This window comes from Polypterus senegalus, chromosome 10 (assembly GCF_016835505.1).
Source record: "Polypterus senegalus isolate Bchr_013 chromosome 10, ASM1683550v1, whole genome shotgun sequence".
Lineage (NCBI taxonomy): Eukaryota > Metazoa > Chordata > Cladistia > Polypteriformes > Polypteridae > Polypterus > Polypterus senegalus.
The window spans coordinates 102,818,349-102,840,883 of NC_053163.1; the positions used below are offsets into that span (position 1 = coordinate 102,818,349).

At 36.4% G+C, this 22,535-nt stretch overlaps 1 protein-coding gene across 2 annotated transcripts; it reads right to left on the reverse strand.

Annotated features, from left to right (window-relative positions):
• Positions 1 to 22,515, reverse strand: commd5 (COMM domain containing 5). Of its 2 annotated transcripts, XM_039766275.1 has the most exons (7): positions 22,155 to 22,515; positions 15,727 to 15,887; positions 11,315 to 11,343; positions 6,696 to 6,746; positions 5,877 to 5,972; positions 5,272 to 5,347; positions 1 to 585 (listed from the first exon to the last, which is right to left on the reverse strand). In XM_039766275.1, the coding sequence occupies exons 1-7, from the start codon at positions 22,303 to 22,305 to the stop codon at positions 484 to 486; spliced, it is 666 nt and encodes a 221-aa protein (XP_039622209.1). In that variant the 5' UTR covers positions 22,306 to 22,515; the 3' UTR covers positions 1 to 483. The 2 variants fall into 2 exon arrangements, with proteins under 2 accessions (XP_039622209.1, XP_039622210.1); XM_039766276.1 differs by lacking the exon at positions 6,696 to 6,746.
• Between the last annotated feature and the right edge of the window lie 20 nt (positions 22,516 to 22,535).

Sequence of the window (22,535 nt, forward strand, 5' to 3'; positions counted from 1 at the left end):
TGTTTTCCACTTTTGTTAACAAGGTGTACAATACAGTATATTGACCATTTCATTTTCTGTTAAAATGACTGGATATTCTTTCTTATCTCTAGATGTTGGTAAGCACACTGCTATATTTTACACAGAATACATTAGCTGTACTTGCTGGGTTAAACATGGCTAAAACATTTAAAATATAATAATCTAGCAATTGCCAGTGAAGAGCCAAAAGTAATTACTCACTCAAAATTATAACCAAGAAGGCCTGAAATGAAGCAAAAATGGACTAGAACAATTCACAATCTAGTAACATTAATGCTCATTGTACATGAGAAACAGAAAAAAAATTAGTGAACATGATTAAGTTATTTTATTCTTTAATACTTAAAGCTGCTGAAAAATCATTTATCTTAAGTGAAAACAAGGTTATGTACAGAATTTTGTCTTATTTACAGGAAAACTCCAAATCTTCATGTAAAATATAAAAATAAAAAAAAACACCCATTAGTCTTGTATTTTCAGAACACTTCGCTTCTCTAAATCATTCATCTCTTTTAAAATAAGTGCTACATTGTAACGGAGCTCCTGGAACTTCGAAACTGGCACCTACAACAGAATGGAAGAAAAAATATACAATAAATCAGTAGGTATTGTGTAAACTATAAACTTTTAATTTCATTATTGTAGAAGTTAATTAAGTACAGAATACATTGGATTAAGTTACATACCAGCATACATATGCTTTTAAACTAAACTAAAATATGACCCAAGTACACAGGAGGAATCTATATGTACCAGCAAAATTCAACTCAAGTTAAAGGACTGTGGCTAAAAAGTTAAACCTATGCCCTAAAATGAAAATAGAGAAAAATGTGTCATTAATTGTAACATTTCCATGTTTTGTACCTAAATGTCAATATTTAAACATGAAATATAGACAGAACATTTAAAAATTTAAGACATTACCAACAGATATTGATGAATTGGATGATGTTTACAGAAGTATATACTGGTTAAATACTGTATCTTGACCTTGGAAAGATTGGCCACTGGACCAAACGACAGAATACTACATAACGTATGTTAAAAGTAATACAACACAATTTAACTCTATTACAGACATGTTATGAGAAAGTTCTTGGGTTGCTAAATTACTCAAAATATTATACAAACTGATCGGTAAGTTTGAATTAAACTGAGCACAAATGGGACCAACTCATTTTTCTGGAAGCTTACAAATTACTGTGAACTAATTTACTGCCTGAAGAGAAGAAGAAAATGCGCAAAAAATGAAAATTCTTCAGTAAAGCGCATATACAGTATTGGTTATATTGAAGGACTCAAGACTGAATATCAGCGTAGCGTTACAAATTGACCTGTAAATCTTGAAAAGTGAATTTGCAAGGGATTGCAATAAACAAATGTTCAGAGTTTAATGAATAAGCTGTAGGAATGGTCACTGTGTTGTAAGCCATTAGATATATATATATTACACTAGCCAACCTGCGGCGTACCATAACGCCGCATAATCAGGCTGGTTTTTTAATGATTTTTAAGCACAGGGAGAAAATTTAAATTTGAAAAATCGGTAATGTAATAAATCAGCAAGAAAAGCAACATTGTAACAATGCACTGAACGAACCAACACACAATCGTCCGTGACTGAAAACTGGCGGACTGCCTTCATGCCTTCTCCTGCCAGACAGAGGGATGGGGGTGCACGGCACTCAGTCGCGGAGTGTGGAACGGGAGGAGAGAAGGACGTCCATTCAACTCCCTCCGTCATGCTAGTCTGCTGATATCTCGTTCAGTATGCACTTCCCGCTCATGTGCCCACCTCCAACTCGTCACTTGAGTCGTTGTCATCTTTGCACAGTCCAGAAGCACCTGTGACTCACGTAGACGTTTCATTGCTCTGTGCAGTTTTGGCTGCTTTTCTATATATAATCCACCAAGACACCCGACCACAGTAGTAGCAAGGTGGGAGGGGTGTGTGTACAAAGGGTAGGGACGAAAACAGTGGGAGTGTACGAGTCGCACTTAGAGGGAATTCCATGTTTTGCAGCCCGAATGGGGTTCAACGGCTTACCCACGCCTAGACACACGCTCAATCTCATGCATAATTATTTATTGAATGCTAAACACTTCTGGAAACACTGTCTAAAACGGGTTGATGTGAGAATACAACAGTAAGTGAATGAAAAGATGAAACTCTGGAGAGAGCAAACTACAACACAATAGTGAACCCGCGGCATAACAAACGCCGCATAATTATTTATTGATGGTTGAACACATCTGGAAAGACACAGTTGTCGAAAAAGGGAAGGTTTGAGGATATAACAGAAAGTGAATGAAAAGATGGAACTCTGGATAGAGCAACATATAATTGTCCGTGAGTGAAGAAGACGCATGTTTGTCGTGGATGCGAATTGCTGTATGTAGCATGTAAAACAGTTTGCTATGGTGCACGAGGTCAAGGTGGCTCGGAAGTACATGAGGCCTCCACGACAGACGTATATAAATGACGCTGTTCTTTCTGTGTCGTCGCGTCCGAATTCGTGGGCGTGGCTCTGTGAGTTGTTGTCGTATCCAATGGTCTTGGAGTTGGTGGGCATGGGTGCTCCCTGCATGCGCCATAGGTGTCTTACTTGTTGGCAGCTTAGTGAATCTACCCTTCCGGCGTGTTTTCCATGGGTGTCTTGCCTTAGTGAATTATATATATAAATATAATATAATATACTATAATGGTAAAACAGCTCTTTCTACTACACCTAGTATTTGATCGCTCAGGTGTGTTCCTAAGTTGTTTAGTGGCGCTAATATAAATGTGTATGCAGCACAACCGCTTGATGAAAAATGTTCACTTTTCAGCAACAAGCCAACAATCAATTTTTGATAGCTTTTACAATTCAAATACTACAAATTTTAACAGCAGGATCAAGGTAATCAAGCACTTAGCTGCAGTGTTGTGTTGGCCTTGGACTGGCAGCTCAACATTTGTTAACGTGAAGCTACCATGTAAATTCTTAAGTGAAATGTATAGTTATGTTATCACCTGATAACTGTGTTTGTTACCCCCCTCCCCCCAATTTGTTGAATGGTGGCACAGTGGGCAGTGCTTCTGCCTCGCAGTTAGGAGACCAGAGTTCACTTCCCGGGTCCTCCCTGCGTGGAGTTTGCATGTTCTCCCCTTGTCTGTGTGGGTTTCCTCCCACAGTCCAAAGACAAGCAGGTTAGGTGCACTGGCGATTCTAAATTGTCCCTAGTGTGTGCTTGGTGTGTGTGTGCGCATGCCCTGCGGTGGGCTGGCGCCCTGCCCGGGGTTTGTTTCCTACCTTGCACCCTGTGTTGGCTGGGATTGGCTCCAGCAGACCCCAATGACCCTGTAGTTAGGATATAGCGGGTTGGATAATGGATGGATGGATGAATTTGTTGAACCTCCCAGATCATCTTTGCAGTCCATATTGTTATTGGACAATGACTGTTGCAGCCATTTTCAAGAGGTTAACCTTCTTTAAACTGCTAGTACCACTTGGGGTCTCCTATAACATCTGTGGTGCTTCAGTTTCAAATTAAACAAGAATCTGACGGTGGAGTGCTGCTTAAAAAGTGGACATTCTTCACTTGTTTGATAAACAATTTGCTTGAAAACTGCAGCAGTTTTATACAGTGGCCAGTCGTAATTACTCAGTGCACTTATTTTGTCTTTCATATATGCATAACAATACATCTGTATATACGGTAAATAAAATTAAAAAACAAACATATTAACCTATTAAAAGGACTCTGAGAAACATGACACCCTGATTGATTAAATGCCAACCTTCAATACAAAGTCATGCACTTCTGTATGAGTTTATCCTTTAATATACACTTTGCTGGATGGTATAATGTACAATTTAAGTTTTGATTTTACTGTTGTTATTTTTTAAAGAAAACAAATAAGAATTCAAAAGTATGGAATTGTAAAAGTAAGATAAGAAATACTGATGGCTGAACAAAATTTCACCACCCGATTTCTTGATCACTGAATTGTTTTTATATTTCTTCCAGTAAAATTGTCACATTTACAAATCTAACTCCTACTGACTAATTTCCCTTGCATTCTAGTGTATGTACTGTATATTCCATGCTTATAATCATTTTATTTTTTGGTGCAGGAAAACTCTTATGTAACATTTGAAAGGTGTTTGCTGTAAACTATTCAACTTCTCTTTAATGTAATATGCACATAGTACTTTTCTTATATATTCTATCTCTGAAAGATTCCTGACTGTAAGTCTGTGAAAAACATTTATTTACTATGATCTGAATTAATGCTGGCACCTATTCCTTCCTTCACTTTGCCAAATTATACCTTGTTATTCATTTTACTGTTTCATAATAAGGTCAACCACCACAACTGTTTTTGTTTTTCAGTAAAAGGTGATGGTGTAAGTGACAGTCTTTCACAATGGGCCAATTCAAAGCTATTAATTAATAAAATAAATTCACACATGCAATTCCAGGTTGAGGAGTCAGTTCCAGGACACGTGAACTAGGGATCAGCAGTGATAAACACTGTGCCACTGTCCTACCCCGGTTCTGATATAAAACGGTAGATGTGTAGTATACATTATCTATGACTAAATGAAGTCACTGCTACTATGTGGAACAAGAATGTTGTCTGTCCAGTATTAAAGTATGCAAAAATACTTAAAATTTGTTTAAGTATCAATATTTAAGCATGACTTGAATATCACATGAATAAGACATTTCCATAAAATATGGACAAACTGGTTCATATTAAACAGACATCCACATTAGATAAATATCTTGACATTGCACAGAGGACAACTGAGCCAAACCACAGAAAACTACATAATGTATGGACCAGAATCCACTGCCTAATAAATTATTGAAGCTGCTTATATTCTGGGGCATGGCATATACCAGAGAGTGTCAGCTGCAAGGTATAAAGTAACTCTGAATTGGACACCAACAATATAAAAGGGCTCATTTATTAGGCTCAGTTATTAAAGCAATAAATAAAGAAGGAAGATCCCACTCATGATTTAAGTGTTTTTAATCTTTGCCATCTTGCAGCTCCAGTTGACACAATTTAGAACCTGGCCACTTCAGTGTTTCTCCTGCATGTGGGTCTAGGATGGACTGGTGCTGCTGGAATAAGCACTAGCCACTGCAACCAAACAACAGTTGTCTAAATAAATACAAACATGCCAACACTGGTTCAACAATCTTTAAAAAGAAGGAATTGTTCTCAGAGGAAAATTCTGTCTGCTGAACGTTTACCTCAAATCGATAAGCAGTTCCATCAGACAACTTCATCTGCATAAGTATTGAAGGCTGCAAAGCACGTGCTAGGGAGCTGTAATTAAAATAAACTGTCTTATTAAAGGTTCCATTTTAAATTAATCCAATGAATATTTTTTATGGATTCAAACAAAGGGGCTAAAAGTTCTCCATGATTTGACTGTTTACCAGATTGTTATGCAATATTTTGGCAACAAGGTAATGTGTGTGGAACTCACTTTAAATACTGTCTAATAATCACCTCAATTTTTAATTCAAAATTTTGGCCATGCATCACATTACACATAAAGCAAGTTATATAAACTGACAAAAGCACTTGTGGCCAACTTTTAGAAATCTTGGAGAAAGATTATTCATGCAGAAATGCATTAATATCTACATTAAAATCATTGTTGTACATTTCTGCATAAAGAATACACAAGTATCTGTTGAGCTCAGTTATTAAAATATAAATGAAGATGACGATGGGTGTTTCTTACACGTAGAATGGACATGTACAGTACATACTTTAAAAATATTAAACGTTTTTGGCACTTCTCATGAGAATAAACAGATGTAAACACAGAAAGAATGTTGATGTTTACCTTGTTGAAATTGTCACATCAACTCTCCACTTAAAATCAACAATGCTTGGTAGCTGAGGCCTTTCCAGTGCAGCAGCAGCCTCAAGTTCAGCACGCCTGATAAAAGATAATTTGTTCTTATATAAATATACAGTTTGCATGTGAATTCTATTATAAAATACTTATTTAAAAAATGTTGTGCTAATACAAACGAATCCAGATACTGAAAGTGGTTTCCTGACTTCAAACTAGTCATGCTGCAATGCACCAAAAATAATACAACTGAATCTGCCATTACTTATTACCATTTAACCTTTTATTTTTTATTTCTATGGTCTTTATGGTGGTCAAGATCAGGAACAGATAGCAGCTCATTTTTCTTGGAAAAGAATCCAACTGCCAAATAAAAAAACTGCAGCACAAACTGAAATTGAACAGATACATCACAAAGTTGTAAAATGTCGTTCATACCCTCTCTTCTCCATGTTCTGTGCAAACACATTGCTACTGGCAGTTTCTGTTTAGAACTTAAATTGTGCTTCGAATTATATTTTAAATAAAAACACAATACAATCAAATATTTAATATCCAAATTGTTATGTTTTTCTCCATGAAAACAATTGGCTGGCATATCTGCTTGGTGAAATGTGCTATATAATTATAGTGAAAGAGGGTAACAATAGACAGACATCTAGAAAACATTTGGTATATTAAATATTTTAAGAATGACCAATGTTAGCAAGAAAATTTAATTAACTGCTGGAATAGCATGTATTTTGCTCAAAGGGAAGCAAAACTGGCAAACTAATCTCTTATCAAAACCACTAAAAAACTACAAACCTGCTTCCAAACACTACACTGGCAAAATCCAAAATAAATTCTTCTGGTATCCTGAACAAAAACAAAACAAAACAAAAAAAAAAAACACAGAAAACATTTCTGTTAAATACCATATATAATAAGACTTAACAAAGCAAATGACTCCTTAAAGTCCACTATGAGTAAAAACTGCAGCCACCTTACAAAGCCAAAATTTGAAGTTTCATGAAAAATCTTTAAGTGGAGACTTCAGTGTATATCATTTGTTACATAATAAAGCCTGACATTTAAAAAAAAAACAAAAAAAAAACTCATACACATTAAAACAAACTTCCAACTATAGTTTTATATGTGGTTAGGTTTCTTAACATTTCTGATAAGAGACACATTTAATAAAAGTATGCTATATATTGTTAGAAACAAATACAGAAATTCCCATCTTTGATGCAATGCTATGAAAATGCTGGTGTTCAACACCTTAGATTTGGGACGCGCACAAAACTATAGGTCTATAAGCAGCAGTTGTTTTATAGAATCTTTGTTTTCTTTTATTTTCAATGTATTTAGGTATTTAAAGAGCTTTTGTTATAAGCCAAATTCCCCCCGGGGCAAATAAAGTTCTACCTATCGATACGATTCTTAGGCGTGCACTTCTTCAAAAGCCTCAGAGATTGTCACATAGACAATAACATGGCAAAAATGACAGCAGTGCAGTCTTTTGGAAACATTTGTAATAGTTTTAAAATTCTACATTAATAAAAAAAAATAACATTTTTCTTGAGGTAGTGCACTGGTTTAAATCACCCAAGATTGTTACATATTTACAAGTAGTAAAGTACAAGTGGTGCAAGTAAAACAGTGCAATCTTCTGTAAACATTACTGACACTACTGTAGCCTTCTTCCATGGCAACCCCCTCCAAATTGAATTCTTTGTAGGCATACCACGAGCAAAAAGTGAAAATCTGAGAAATAACAAGAAAGAATATGAAAACACACATATAGCTCAAATGGCTACATTGCACCCAGAATAATGAAGCTATGTTTGAATGCAGATTCACTATTAGTGTAATTGAATCTTAATTTTTGTTTATTTTGACAGCCCTACTGCAAATAAAAATGTTTGTTCTACACTGAAACTAATTTTGAGCAGCAGCACAATGACACAGAGCTCTGGTTCTCAACTCAGTGCCAACAGAACAAATAAGCAGGGAAGTGGACTCTAACTACAGAGAAGTATAGGTAATGTTTTGACATTTCAGAATAAATATGCAGCAATAAAGTAGTGTTTTTGACAATATTGGAAACCACATTTTTTTTTTAAATAAATTCAAAGAAAAAATACATACACTTAGCTTTAAAGCAGCATAAACAAAGGGTCTATGTATTTGTTTGCCACTTGCCAGTGTTCAGGTAATACTTATAGGGTGAGCAAAGTCTTAGCTTGAAATAACATTAAGCTAACACTAATTTGCATTCCTGAAGTTAACATGACTCATGCTTAAAAATGCACTTTAAAAGACTAACTGATGAGAACATTGTGCAGTATGCATTTATTAAATGCTTATATATTTTTAAGTCTATATTTACAACCTGCTGTCAAAATTTCTTACTGTTTTTCTGAACAAGTAGCCAGTGTCTGTCTTCATGCCAATCACCTGTCTGATGACTATTATCCAAATGGACCAGCTGCCAATCCTAAACCAGGTAATTGCAGGTTCTCAGTCTAGCCATTTTCTTAATTAGTTGCCAATTATTGCTACTAATGGAATATACAGTGGGATGCAAAAGTTTGGGGAACCTTGTTAATAGTCATTATTTTCCTGTATAAATCATTGGTTGTTACGGTAAAAAATGTCAGTTAAATATATCATATAGGAGACACACACAGTGATATTTGAGAAGTGAAATGAAGTTTATTGGATTTACAGAAAGTGTGCAATAATCGTTCAAACAAAGTCAGGCAGGTGCATAAATTTGGGCACCGTTGTCATTTTATTGATTTCAAACTTTTATAACTAATTATTGGAACTCAAATTGGCTTGGTAAGCTCAGTGACCCTTGACCTACATACACAGGTGAATCCTATAATGAGAAAGAGTATTTAAGGGGGTCAATTGTAAGTTTCCCTCCTCCTTTAATTTTCTCTTAAGAGTAGCAACATGGGGGTCACAAAACAACTCTCAAATGTCCTGAAGACAAAGATTGTTCACCATCATGGTTTAGGGGAAGGATACAGAAAGCTGTCCCAGAGATTTAAGCTGTCTGTTTCCACAGTTAGGAACATATTGAGGAAATGGAAGACCACAGGCTCAGTTCAAGTTAAGGCTCGAAGTGGCAGACCAAGAAAGATTTCGGATAGACAGAAGCGACGAATGGTGAGAACAGTCAGAGTCAACCCACAGACCAGCATCAAAGACCTACAACATCATCTTGCAGCAGATGGAGTCACTGTGCATCGTTCAACCATTCGGCGCACTTTACACAAGGAGATGCTGTATGCGAGAGTGATGCAGAGGAAGTCTTTTCTCCGCCCACAGCACAAACAGACCCGCTCGAGGTACACTCAAGCACATTTGGACAAGCCAGCTTCATTTTGAAATAAGGTGCTGTGGACTGATGAAACTAAAATTGAGTTATTTGGGCATAACAAGGGGCGTTATCCATGGAGGAAAAAGAACATAGCATTCCAAGAAAAACACCTGCTACCTACAGTAAAATATGGTGGTGGTTCCATCATGCTGTGGGGCTGTGTGGCCAGTGCAGGTACTGGGAATCTTGTCAAAGTTGAGGTCCAGTCAGTATCAGCAGATTCTGGAGACCAATGTCCAGGAATCCGAGCTGAAGCTGCGCCAGGGCTGGATCTTTCAAAAAGACAACGACCCGAAACACTGCTCAAAATCCACTAAGGCATTCATGCAGAGGAACAAGTACAACGTTCTGGAATGACCATCTCAGTCCCCAGACCTGAATATAATTGAAAATCTGTGGTGTGAGTTAAAGAGAGCTGTCCATGCTCGGAAGCCATCAAACCTGAATGAACTAGAGATGTTTTGTAAAGAGGAATGGTCCAAAATATCTTCAACCACAATCCAGACTCTCATTGGAACCTACAGGAAGCGTTTAGAGGCTGTAATTTCTGCAAAAGGCGGATCTACTAAATATTGATTTCATTTCTTTTTTGTGGTGCCCAAATGTATACACCTGCCTGATTTTGTTTGAACAATTATTGCACACTTTCTGTAAATCCAATAAACTTCATTTCACTTCTCAAATATCACTGTGTGTGTCTCCTATATGATATATTTAACTGACATTTTTTATCGTAACAACCAACGATTTATACAGGAAAATAATGACTATTAACAAGGTTGCCCAAACTTTTTCATCCCACTGTACTTTTTTTCTAATTGCTTCTCACTTCTTTGTTCATACTCCGAATGCTTAACTGTGTCTAATGTATCTTTTGTTAGGTTTTTTTTAAACTGCTACCAATTAAATAGGAGATGCAAATAAGAAAATCACTAGCTGACCTAACTAGGAAAGATTTGCATCTGAAACAGTTACAATAAAAATTTTGGAAAAAAATTAAGAAAGAGTTTACTACTAAAAAACAAACAAAAAAAAAAAAAAACAACCATACAGATGTTCTTAGAAATCAATTTAGTTAGCACACAAGAGATGTGCCGCTCTCCAAGTGCTATGGGTAACTGCAACAAATTATGTAGGATTTACGTTATAGCTTTCATCTGGAGACACTACAGAACACACCATGCAACAATCTAGTGAAAGACCTGTATTGAGTGTTGAATTTATGAAGAAAACCTTTTAATGAATACTGCCACTTTTTTTTTTTATATAAATATCACCAATCAAGATCACAGTCTTTACCACAAAAATTCAAATTATACATAGCACCACTTTAAGCACTGGAATCAGGCCAAAACAGGAATAAGGTGCATAACCATAAGCATGCAATTCAAAATAACGGAGTAATATCTGGACTGCTTGATGTCACTCACTATATGCTCAATTGTCTTCTTCCTTATGGCCCTATGCAATTGCCTAGCTTGCCTAAGCCATGGGTCAGGTATGACTACAGGATTCCAGAGTGATCTGCTTATACAGGAGTCACTGTGTCCGAGTCCTCCAATAGCCCTCTAACCACACATTTCAGACAGCTTCCTCATTCATCTACCCTCACTGTCGCCTGCCCACCATTGTGGGGTAAGAAAGCATATTCTTCTCCCTGCCTCTAGACAAGGCACGCTCTTCTCCCAATGTAATCATCCTGTCTAACGGGATATATAACAGGTAGCACACCTTGTGCAGTGCATGCTGAAGCACGTGCTGACGCTGTCAGTTGGGAACAGGCTTTGTTTTCGATCCATATTTTCTCACACTGATTCCATTTTGCCTTTTCTGATTTAGGCACTGAAATAAATTGAATGTGCAGGTACTTTTAAATGCTATCATCTTCTTGCAAATCTTGAATTTCACATTCATTTGTTCAACATCAGATCTTTCTTATCCAAAACAATTCCAGGCAACCAACTTTGAAATTAGATCAACCCAGCCCAAATTTTTTTTGCCTCTTTATATATTTTGTAATATATATTTATAATGCATGCAAATCATTTACCTTAGATCCCTCAAGTCCTCTTTAAATACCTTGAAAATATAAAAGGGAAAAATTTTCAACAATCAGAATGAAACCTAAAAAAAAACATATTTAAAACTTAGCATTTAACACTTCAAATTTCACTTTATTACAAAGCCAGGGGGTGTAAAAAATCCTTCAAAACTTTTAAATCTCATGTAGCATAAAATATGGAGAAGTTATGGCCAGTTTTTCGAGCCTATTAAGTATAGTGATCCAGATTACCTAAATCTTGCTTTATTTCCTGCAAGAAAGTGATTGTTCCCTTCAGAATCACTTGGGCCCATATTAACATGCTTATATGAGGGGTTTAAATAGACACCCTCAAATAATTCTTAATATCATGACACTGTGTCACACTGAGTGGATTTATCAATTGTACTAATATCACGGGAGGATTATTTAACTGTTCCCATGTACACCCTGACAGGCTGAATGGCCACTTTCAAAGCAAAATTAGAAAAATCAACACTGACAGTAAATGATAGGGAATATTCAAAAACATTAAAAAAAAAGGACAGTTATTTCACAGAACCATTTTGGCCTATGGTTCATTTCCACTACACAAATAAATGGAATGAATATAAATTAATTTTATATTAGAATAAAAATGTAGCATTATGGAGACTTCATTCATTAAATTTGGCAGAATTTATATACAATTAAAAAAGAGAGATAAACTTCAGAGACATGGACTGGGCTGTAAATGATGGCCAGGCTACCATAGCCATAGGACAGCAATGCTACACCCTGATACAAAATTTGGATTCTCATAATTCTAAATGACATAAGCAAATAATACAACATACACTTAAGGAAACTAGAGAAAAATTACGTGGAGTGTAGAAACAAGGAAGCACTTATTCACAAAAATGGTTGCTGGATCAGGAAGCAATAAACTCAGTCATGCAGGTAAAGAAACGACCAATTTAAAGACAAAATGGTAATATACTTTGTTTTTGATAAGCAAACTGGCTAATAATACAACTTTCATGAAAACAATGTGACAGCATGCATGTGTATGATAAATAACTAACATCTGTTAAAATATTGTCCATTAATAACCTTGGCTATAAAGTAAGCTGAACTGCTTTATTCAAAGAAGTCAAATTGGGGCATCATGATTTCATAATACTGATCCATGCCTTGACTTCTAAGGGACATTCACACAATATCCGATACTTGTGTGACACTCTTACCTGAAGGATGCTAAATTACTAACATGAGTCAGTTTTAACAGAGTCACCCAGTGTGAATAATGAATTTAAACAGAACAATCATCTCTCTGTGGGACGGACCAATTTACCAAGATGAAATACTCTCATCGAGCGCAGTGTTCCTCGATCTCTCCGGATATTTATACCAGCTTTGAAGCTCAACTTATTCACCTCGACTGGAACGGTCCTATCTGCCTAGGGCTGATTTACCGTCCTCCTCACTCAGATAAGGACTTTCTTCAGCAATTCACTGACTTTATTGGTAATATTGTTACTAAATTTGATCGCTTTTTATTGATGGGCGATTTTAACGTTCATGTTTGTTGTCAGTCAAACCCTCTCTCGAGGGAATTTCTTAATCTAATCGAGGCTTTTAATCTGACACAGTGGGTTAAAAGTCCCACTCACATTCATGGACATACTCTTGACCTCATCCTCTCTTATGGAGTTGATATTACTGAGGTTATTGTCTCTGACTTTATGCTCTCTGATCACAAGCCTGTTTTATTTTCCATGTGCCTTCCTAGCCTTCCTTATGTTTCTTCTAAAGTGACATCTCTGACTAGGGTATACTCACCTCAGTTTAGTGTTAATTTTAGTCAGTGTTTTACAAAGCTTTGTTCTCATCTACTGTTGGACTCTCCATTATCAGACTTGGATGCAGACGAACATCTCAGTCTGTTACAAAATGCTTGGCTTGATGTATTGAATGAAACTGCTCCTTTTAAACTTCTTAAGCTCAAACCTAAATCTGAAGTGTGGCATTCTGCAGAGACTCGGCTACTAAGGCAGATTTGTAGAAAGGCTGAGCGTAAGTGGAAAAAGGACAGGTTACACATTTCTCTACAGCTGTTCAAAGATAGTCTATCGGCTTATCAGAGAGCTGCCAAATCAGCTAAGGCAACCTATTTTTCTAATTTAATTTTGCATAATCAGTCTAGACCTAAGGTCTTGTTTTCCGTTATTAATTCTGTTGTCAATCCCCCGGTACACACTAGGTCAGTTGCTTCTGTTGCCCTTTGTGAAAGCTTCTCGAGATTTTTTAAAGATAAAGTAAGTAAACCTGGTCTGGGAGCCCATATCTTCTCTACCAAGCAGCCTGCTCCTCTGCCGTTGTCTATGTCTTGGGATACTTTTGAACCAGTCTCTATACAGTCACTCAAAGATACTATTGTTAAACTGAAGCCATTTTAATAAGTGCCTCTCCATATTCCGCTATCCATCCTAGACTAGGTTTTAACACAAATCATTGATTCGATCGGACCAGGGCTTAGCATCCTTTTTTAATAAGTGCCTCTCAACAGGCGCATGGTTCCTTCTAATTTGAAAGTGGCTACTATTACTCCCTCCTCAAGAAACCTTCACTCGATTTGTCAGTTTTAAAAAACTATCGCCCTATCTCGGTCCTACCGTTTCTTTCTAAGGTTTTGGAAAAGATTGTGTTTTTCCAACTTCAATCTTTTCTTGCTTTAAACAATTTGTTTGAGCATTTTCAATCTGGTTTCAAGGCGGCCCACAGTACCGAATCAGCCCTCTTGAGAGTGTTAAATTACATCTTTTTAGCCACTGATACGGGGGATTCTGTGGTCCTTGTTCTATTAGATTTATCAGCTGCTTTCGACACTATCAATCATTCGATATTACTGAATAGACTAGAGTCCTGGGTGGGTCTTTCTGGCACAGTTTTAAAATGGTTTCAGTCATTTTTATCTGATAGAAAATACATGGTTAGGCTAGGAGACTTCTCCTCCTCAACGTCCTCTCTCTCCTGTGGTCTTCCTCAAGGCTCTGTGTTGTCTCCCACTTTATTTTCTCTGTATATGCTACCTCTAGGCTCTATTTTTAGAAAACATGGGGTATCATTTCACCTTTATGCTGATGACACACAAATTTATTTACCTTTTAAGAAAAATGATCCACTGACTATGAATGCCTTGTTCTCTTGTTTAGATGAAGTTAAATCTTGGCTATCCCAAAACTTCTTATCCTTAAATGAAGAGAAGACTGAGGTGATAGTCTTTGGCCCTTCTGAACATATGAAGGCCCCGGAATTTGACCTGGGACCTTTATCAGCTTTCAGGTCTTCACAGGTTCGGAATCTGGGTGTCCTGTTAGATGACTCATTAAAACTTGACAAACAAGTCTCTGCCGTGATCGGATCGAGCTTTTATCAGCTTCGCACGCTTGCAAAAATTAAACCTTATCTCACTGACAAGACCCTGGAGATGGCCATACATGCTTTTATTACATCTCGCCTCGACTATTACAACTCTCTTTATTATGGCATCTCCAAATCCCAAATTGCCCGTCTTCAATTGGTCCAGAACGCAGCTGCTAAATTTCTTTTAAAAAAGAAAAAAATGGATCATGTGACTCCGCTTCTGAAGTCCCTTCATTGGTTGCCTGTTCAATTTAGAATACATTTTAAAATCTTATTATTTGTTTTTAAAACACTACACCAACAAGCACCCATCTATTTATCTGAATTGCTTCACCAATATACCCCTGAGAAGTTTGAGATCCGGTGATCAGAACCTTCTTTTAATTCCACACTCCAGACTAAAGCGTAGAGGTGACCGTGCTTTCTCGGTAATTGGGCCTCGTCTTTGGAATGATCTGCCTATTGAAATCCGAATGGCTCCTAGTCTGACTATTTTTAAATCTATTTTAAAAACACATCTGTTATCTCTGGCTTACTAGGCCTTATTTTGCCTACCTAGATGTGTGTAAGTGTAGATATATGTATATGTATAGATATATTTATACAAATTATTTTTATGTGTTTCTGCTGTGCTTCTTTTGGCTAAATCGTATATTTCTATTTTATGTTGTTGTTTCTAAATGTACAGCACTTTGGTCAGTCGTGTGGCTGTTGTAAATGTGCTATATAAATAAACTAAACCTAAACCTAATGAAATAGAGACAATACCTTCACTGATGATGACCAATACAGCATGACTGTTATATGCAATGCCAAGCTGGATATACAAATATGGTACTAAGTTCACAAAAGAGCATTTGTATTTAATGTGATGTATGTGAAAGGAAAATTACAAAGTCTACAATTCTTGACAGGACAAGCTGGGCAATACCAAACATGCCATTTAACATCAATTATGATATTGTGCAGTTTTGTGAATGAGAAGACAGTTGCTGTAAAAAATATTTAAACCATACCTCTTGTTTAAGAGATGACAGTGGAAGCCTTAATGCCTCCTTCAATAAAGTGTACATTCCGGCAATAATGTAGCTCATCCTTTCTTCAGGCACCACTCCACTTTCTGCAATTTTTCTAACAGATTCTCGGCTGTCCTCTCCTTCCAGAGCTTTTACTACAGCTGAAATTAAAAAGTTTAATTTAAAATATAGTCTGTATTTTCCACAAAGTTTTTTAAGATTAATTTTGTGGTAATAAACAAGGGACACTGGTTAGTCTAATCAGAAATATGAAAAAGGCTTACTGCCATTTGTGTGTGACGACATACAGCATGTTTTAAAATACTATAGTGGAACTGTCTGAATAACCTTTTAAACTACACTATAATTATATTATTAACAAATATTTGGTCTTTGTTCCCTTACTACTTTGTACATACACTTACAAAATTGTTTTACAAATCTGCCTACCTGTCTGAAGCAAAAGGAATCTAGAATGTACCCTGTAAAACGAAGCTACAAGTTCATCTTAGATAAGCCAATCTACCACCGGTTGTATGCACACTTACTCATTCCTAGTTAATTAAGAGACATGTAAATTAAATCTACCTGACCATATATCTTTGGACAACAGAAGAAAACTAAATTCCTTAACATAGGGGTATTTAGAAAATTTAGGGTTCGTGCTCCAATCAATCCCTGCACTTTACTTAATTAAATGGCATTTCACAGCTTTTCCCATTATTTAAACTGGGATCTTTCACCTTTAACGGGAATTAACATGTATGCATAAATTTCCTGTGTCTTCAGGGCAACAGTTTCTTTTTTTGGAATAATCTCATAAATGGAAAAGAAACCTCATGTGTCACAGTGCCTCTATGTTATTCATTACTATTTTCATCACACTTAAAATCAGCTTTTTATTTGTCTCTACTTGTATTTAATTAAGACAGAAACTTTTTCTGGGAAAAAGAAAAATGAAAGAAAAAAGTTTTGTAATATAACTCATAACAAAAGGTTATAATTAAATATAGCAATTTGACTATCAAATGACCACAAGAAAGGCCATTTAATTAAACAAGCTGCTTAACTGGAGTCAGTAAAAAGCAAAAACATAATGAATGCCAATGAAAAGCAACAATTTCCACTGCATTTCCATTTTAAAGTATTATACAAACAGCTGTTCATGTAACAAAGTTAAAAAAAAAAAATTCCAAGCAAAATCAGAAAAACAATGCCACATTTGTTTAATTCCTAAAACAAATAAGCACACCCCAGATTGAGGTAATAAGGATAGAAATTGAGAATTAAATGTGCAAAACACCAAATAAAAGTCCTTGAGAAAAAACATATTTGAATACGAGAACATTTTTTACTACATGATACTACATGTTACTGAATGTAATTTTGTGCTTTAATGCCTACATTTATAAATGTTAATACATTTAATATAAAAACTGTAGGATAAAAAACTTTACATGACTTTCAGGAGGCTGTTCACATTGTATTTCATTTCATAATTACACCAACATTATCAGCATCTGCAAAACTGGACTGTGTCATTTTGTGCTTGGTGTTTTGTTGGATTATTTTTGTATCTAATATTATTAATTGTCATTGTTTACTACCATAAATAACGACACTAATTTATCAGAACTTAAATTTTGAAAAAAATCAAAAAAATTACAGTTCATTAAAGAACTGTTGAACTACGTACCTCATCTGTGGGATGCCACAGATCTTTGTCTTAGCAGCCAATACCACACATGTGATTCGCTTGCTCAGTTATCTTTGTCTCCTGTTTCTCACAACTTTTTGCATCTTAGTTAGCGCAATAAACTTAGAATATACAGGAATCATGTGCCCAAAAGGTATTTTGAGTCACAGGCTCATTCCACCAGAGTGCAAGAAGAACTGCCTCTGGGAATCTTTTCTGCCTGCTGCCACTAGGCAACATCCTGTCATTTACTCCAGCCAGAGGTTATGGGAACATAGAACATATTCTGTTGTCTTATACATTCTATATTTTTGCTGTGGTTTGCATTTGAATTTACCTTTGAAGATTAATAAATTATATGTAAAGTTAGACACATTTCTAAAAAACATTTTTTTCCAGTTACATGAGATGCAACATAGGAAGTTCCCAATCCAATACGACATAAAATTAAACAAACTGAAAAAATATAATGCTGCCAACCAAACAGCATATTCCTTGGAATGTGTGTGTCTTAGGAGCAACCTTGACAGACACTGGGAATACATGTAAAATTCATGCAGGCAGTGCCTGGACTGTGATACACACCAAGGACTCTGGAACAACTGTCCTAACTACCAAGACACAGTGCCACATATTATACACTAGCAAAATATCTGCGCTTCGCAGCGGAGAAGTAGTGTGTTAAAGAAGCAATGAAAAAGAAAAGGAAACATTTTGAAAATAACGTAACATTATTGTCAATGTAATTGTTTTGTCACTGTTGTGAGTGATGAGTGTTGCTGTCATATATATATATATATTTATATATTTACACACACACACACATAAACATATATATATATACATATCTATACATATACACATAAATATACACACACATATATATACATATATATATATCTACATATATACACACAAATACATATATATATACATACATACACACACACACATATATAAACATATATACATATACATACATATCTACATATATACACACACAGCTATTTCGTATCAGTGCAATACGCTGCTTGTTAAAACGGATAACTCCCGCTCTTACGTGCAAGTCTGCGTGGATATTATGAACTATCGTATTTGTTCAAGTTCTATTTAAATTTTAAATAGAAGGAATTTTTATTTAGTCGACAGAAATATCTTTGGTAGGAATGGTAAAAACAGACAGGAATATTATTCGTGAATAAATCAACTCAAACCTTAAACAACTTATAATATTTTGCTCTCCATAAAAATATATCCTGTCTAAATTATACAAGTTAGAAATAAAGTAAACGTTAAAAGAACAAACATTCAAATTTCTTTACTCTTATGTAATTTTATATAAAAATAAACTTAGATTTTAAATATCCCAAAAGATTTTGCTCTCCATAAAAATATATCCTGTCAAAATTATACAAATTCAAATATGAACATGCTGCATAACAAAACCTAGAAATATAAATAAAATGTGTTCCTTTCAGCAATAACAAATCAAATCATTCAGTTGTCTTTGCTCATATGTCATTTTAGAGCTGGACGCCTGGCATCTTTTTGGCAACAGGTTCGTTTCTGTTTGGTGTGAGGTTCTGTGTTGTGGAGATTCTCAGGATGGATTGCAGGTGCTCATCAGTGAGGCGACTCCTGTGTGCTGTTTTGTTAGTCTTTATCACTGAGAAGAGCTTCTCACACAGATATGTGCTACCAAACATGCACAAGGTTCGAGCCGCATGTAGACGGACTTTTTTTGTTCTTCAAAGTCACCAAAGCGCCGTGCAAACTCAGTGCGCTCAGTTTATCAGCAAAGTGCGATTTGGGAACACCGTAGTGACGACTTGGTTTAACATTACTTGGCAACAGGGAAAGTGGGGCAAGTTGCACTGGTGCATTTGTGTCTCCCATAAAAGCAGCTTCACTTGAAATCACTTTGTGATTGTGCACGGGTAAAACGTCCGCTGAAGTGTCAGATTCTTATTTAATTCTTCTGCTTTCTGTATCTTCTGCATTGCATTCAGGTTACCCTGATGTTTTGTCTCATAGTGCCGTCTTAGATTAAATTCTGTAATTACAGCCACATTAGCTCCACAAATGAGACACACGGGTTCAGTAAACATATACTCAGCCTCCCATCGGTTTTAAAGGCTCTATTTTCAGAATCAACTTTTCTCTTCAGCATCGTGTGAGCTAGCTTGCAATAACTTGCAGCATCATAAGCTAGACTTGATTAACGCGTAAGTGTTCGCAAGGCAGCTGAAGCGCTGCATTATGGGATCTGTAGTTTATTGTGTTACCAGCGCTTCATATACCCGGGCCATTAATAACAATAATACAGTATATAAAATGATCTCGCGGGCCGGATATAATTACATGCTGGGCAGCCCTTGAGTTTGACACATATGGACTAAATAGAACTTGAAAAGATATATTTTTTCAAATGTGATCGCGCAATTCAGATAGAGTTGACGCGCACTACAGCCTGCATGCCTCAATAAGTCATCCTCCCCTCGCTCTTACTTTTTACCGCTCATCTAATGAATACACTGAGTATGGCTTTACCAAAACAATCATTGATGGCGAATAAAGTATCCATTATTCGAGTATGTAGATCGATATATATATATATATATATATATATATATATATATATATATATATATACATATATATATATATACCCGTGTATCGCAGCGAGAAGTAGTGTGTTAAAAAGCTAGAAAAGAAAAGGGAACATTTTAAAAATAACGTAACATGACTGTCAATATACAGTATTTGTTTTGTGAGTGTTACTGAGTGTTGCTGTCATCAAGGATTTGATTATCATTATTTCTTTCAATCAGGTTCGTATTTGTAGGATGTGTTGTGTTCAAGTTACATTCCGTGTTTGTCAATCGTTGTAAAGATGACAGGTTTCATTCATCGATTCGTTTCTTACTGCATCAATAAACAGCTCGTCTTCTTCTTTATCTGAGTCCTGACACACTGCATGGTTTTTTTTACACTGTCTTCCTTTAGCGGGACATTGACTTTTTTCAACGTGTGCTTTGTTTCCGCAGTAGTTGGATTTATGAATATGCTTGTATGTATCAGGCGCTTCATATTTTTGCTGCCTTTTCAATTGTGTAATTCTGTTTTTGTTCAGGGCTCTTTGGAACTGTTGCTTTTTATCTGTGCACTGCGCCAGTTCACGTGAGCCACTCGGTGTACATGCATCGAAGTTTCCCAGCTGTGCTGGTGCCATCTCGTGCTATGTCCATGGCTGTATTTAATGTTACCTTAGTCCTGGCACTTAAAACTTTCTCTCGCAGTTTCGCTGAGTTTGTGTCAAACACCACCCTGACCATCTCATCTTCCTCTCCATAAGCACAGTCCTTCACCCGTGAATATTTAGTGGCAGTTTGCTATTGGATTGCCGCTGACGGACGGCCTTATATGGGCAGGCACTAAATTACAAATGCCAGCGGCAGCCTGTCTATGAACTTAATTTAAAGTGTAGGTTTACATCGTGCTTTGTTTTCAGTAGCAGAACTCATGAATATGGTTGTATATGTCACCGCCGCTTCTTATTGTTTCGCTGCCTTCTCAATTATATAATGAATGTTTTCTTCAGCGCTTTTTTGAGGTCTTCCTGGTTTTCTATGTACTGCGTGATTACGTGGGAGGCGTGATGATGTCACACGAAACTCCGCCCCCACGGCGTTGAAGCTCATCTCCATTACAGTAAATGGAGAAAAACAGCTTCCAGTTATGACCATTACGCGTAGAATTTCGAAATGAAACCTGCCCAACTTTTGTAAGGAAGCTGTAAGGAATGAACCTGCCAAATTTCAGCCTTCCACCCACACGGGAAGTTGGAGAATTAGTGATGAGTGAGTGAGTGAGTGAGTGAGGGCTTTGACTTTTATTAGTATAGATACATACATACATACATACATACAAGGGTACAGCAGTAAAGGCTAATTGCTTAAACTTTCCAGGGTTTTTCAATCACAGACTTCATTTACATAATCGTAGAGAGTCATAGGCATGCTAGGAGATCACAATTTGTGAAAAATATGACATCCCCAGTGACAGATATTACTTTGTCTTCAGTCGTAGTGGCAGGTTTGTGAGTTGAAAAGGTACTGTCAGAATGCAGCAAGCGTGTTAATATTTACAAATGGGAGACTTTGCTGCAAAATGTGCATGGAGTCATGTACTCGGTCATCCCATGCAGTTTGTAGTTGTGTAATCCTACATCCCCACATTGACAAGAACAACCAAGTGCAGTTGTTATATTTGACATACTATAGTTAGCACGGGAATTACCTCTTTTTGACCTTGCACAAAGATCAATATCAAACAGAATGAAAGAAAGTGGGTCTGCGTGCATCTTAAGGGAAAGGGTATAAAACGATAAAGAACACACACAAACAACAGTAACCATCTCTCCAACGCAAAAATCTATGCCTTGCATTTTGAACATAATCAACTTAAAATGGCGTGCTTTCCTTTAAGTTATAAAAGTTTAAAACCTGACTGACTATCAACCTTGTTCTAGTTAAGCAGGAATAACAGCCTACGATATTAACACTGATTATTGTGAAAACGTGCAGCAAGCACCTATGATTGTTGGTCCCGAAATAAGCAGAAAAATATTAAGAGACAAACGGGAATATTTAATCATAAAAAACGGTTTTTCCTGCTTTAGTGTTCACTGCACAAAAGACACACGAGTAACAAAAACAGGAGGACTGCGTACCCCTCAAAAGTTTTCTGAACGCTTCTTTATCCAGATCTTGAAGATGTTTGGGCAAGGCATCCACCTCTGTGGGGATCCTGGCGCCGAGGAAATTGCTTCTGTCGTGAACCACGGAGGGAGGTACAGCCGCCGTTTTTCCAGCTCCAGCCATCTCACCAATAATAACCGGTTGTATAAAATCCTTCTTTTTCCTTTTCGCTAAACAATCCTCTGACGATTAAGTAAACAACGTCACCTGTTACTATCTGGAAAATCCATTCAAGCTGGAAAAAAATCTCTTAAGGTTAACAAAACATAGTCTCCAAAACCAGAGACTAAAAGTGTCACGTGGGTTGACCCAGTGTGTCATGTGAAAGGTTTGCTTACTACTATTGGCTGTCG

What these genes read in the sequence shown, in the direction of transcription:
- commd5 (XM_039766275.1), bottom strand. Translation starts at nt 22,305, where the DNA reads ATGGCTGGAGCTGGAAAAACGGCGGCTGTACCTCCCTCCGTGGTTCAC. An exon ending in AGTGTAGTGTTTGGAAGCAG is followed by an intron (nt 5,973 to 6,695) that starts GTTTGTAGTTTT and finishes ATCTTTTATCAG; the next exon opens with GCGTGCTGAACTTGAGGCTG. An exon ending in GAACTGCTTATCGATTTGAG is followed by an intron (nt 586 to 5,271) that starts GTAAACGTTCAG and finishes ATTCTGTTGTAG; the next exon opens with GTGCCAGTTTCGAAGTTCCA.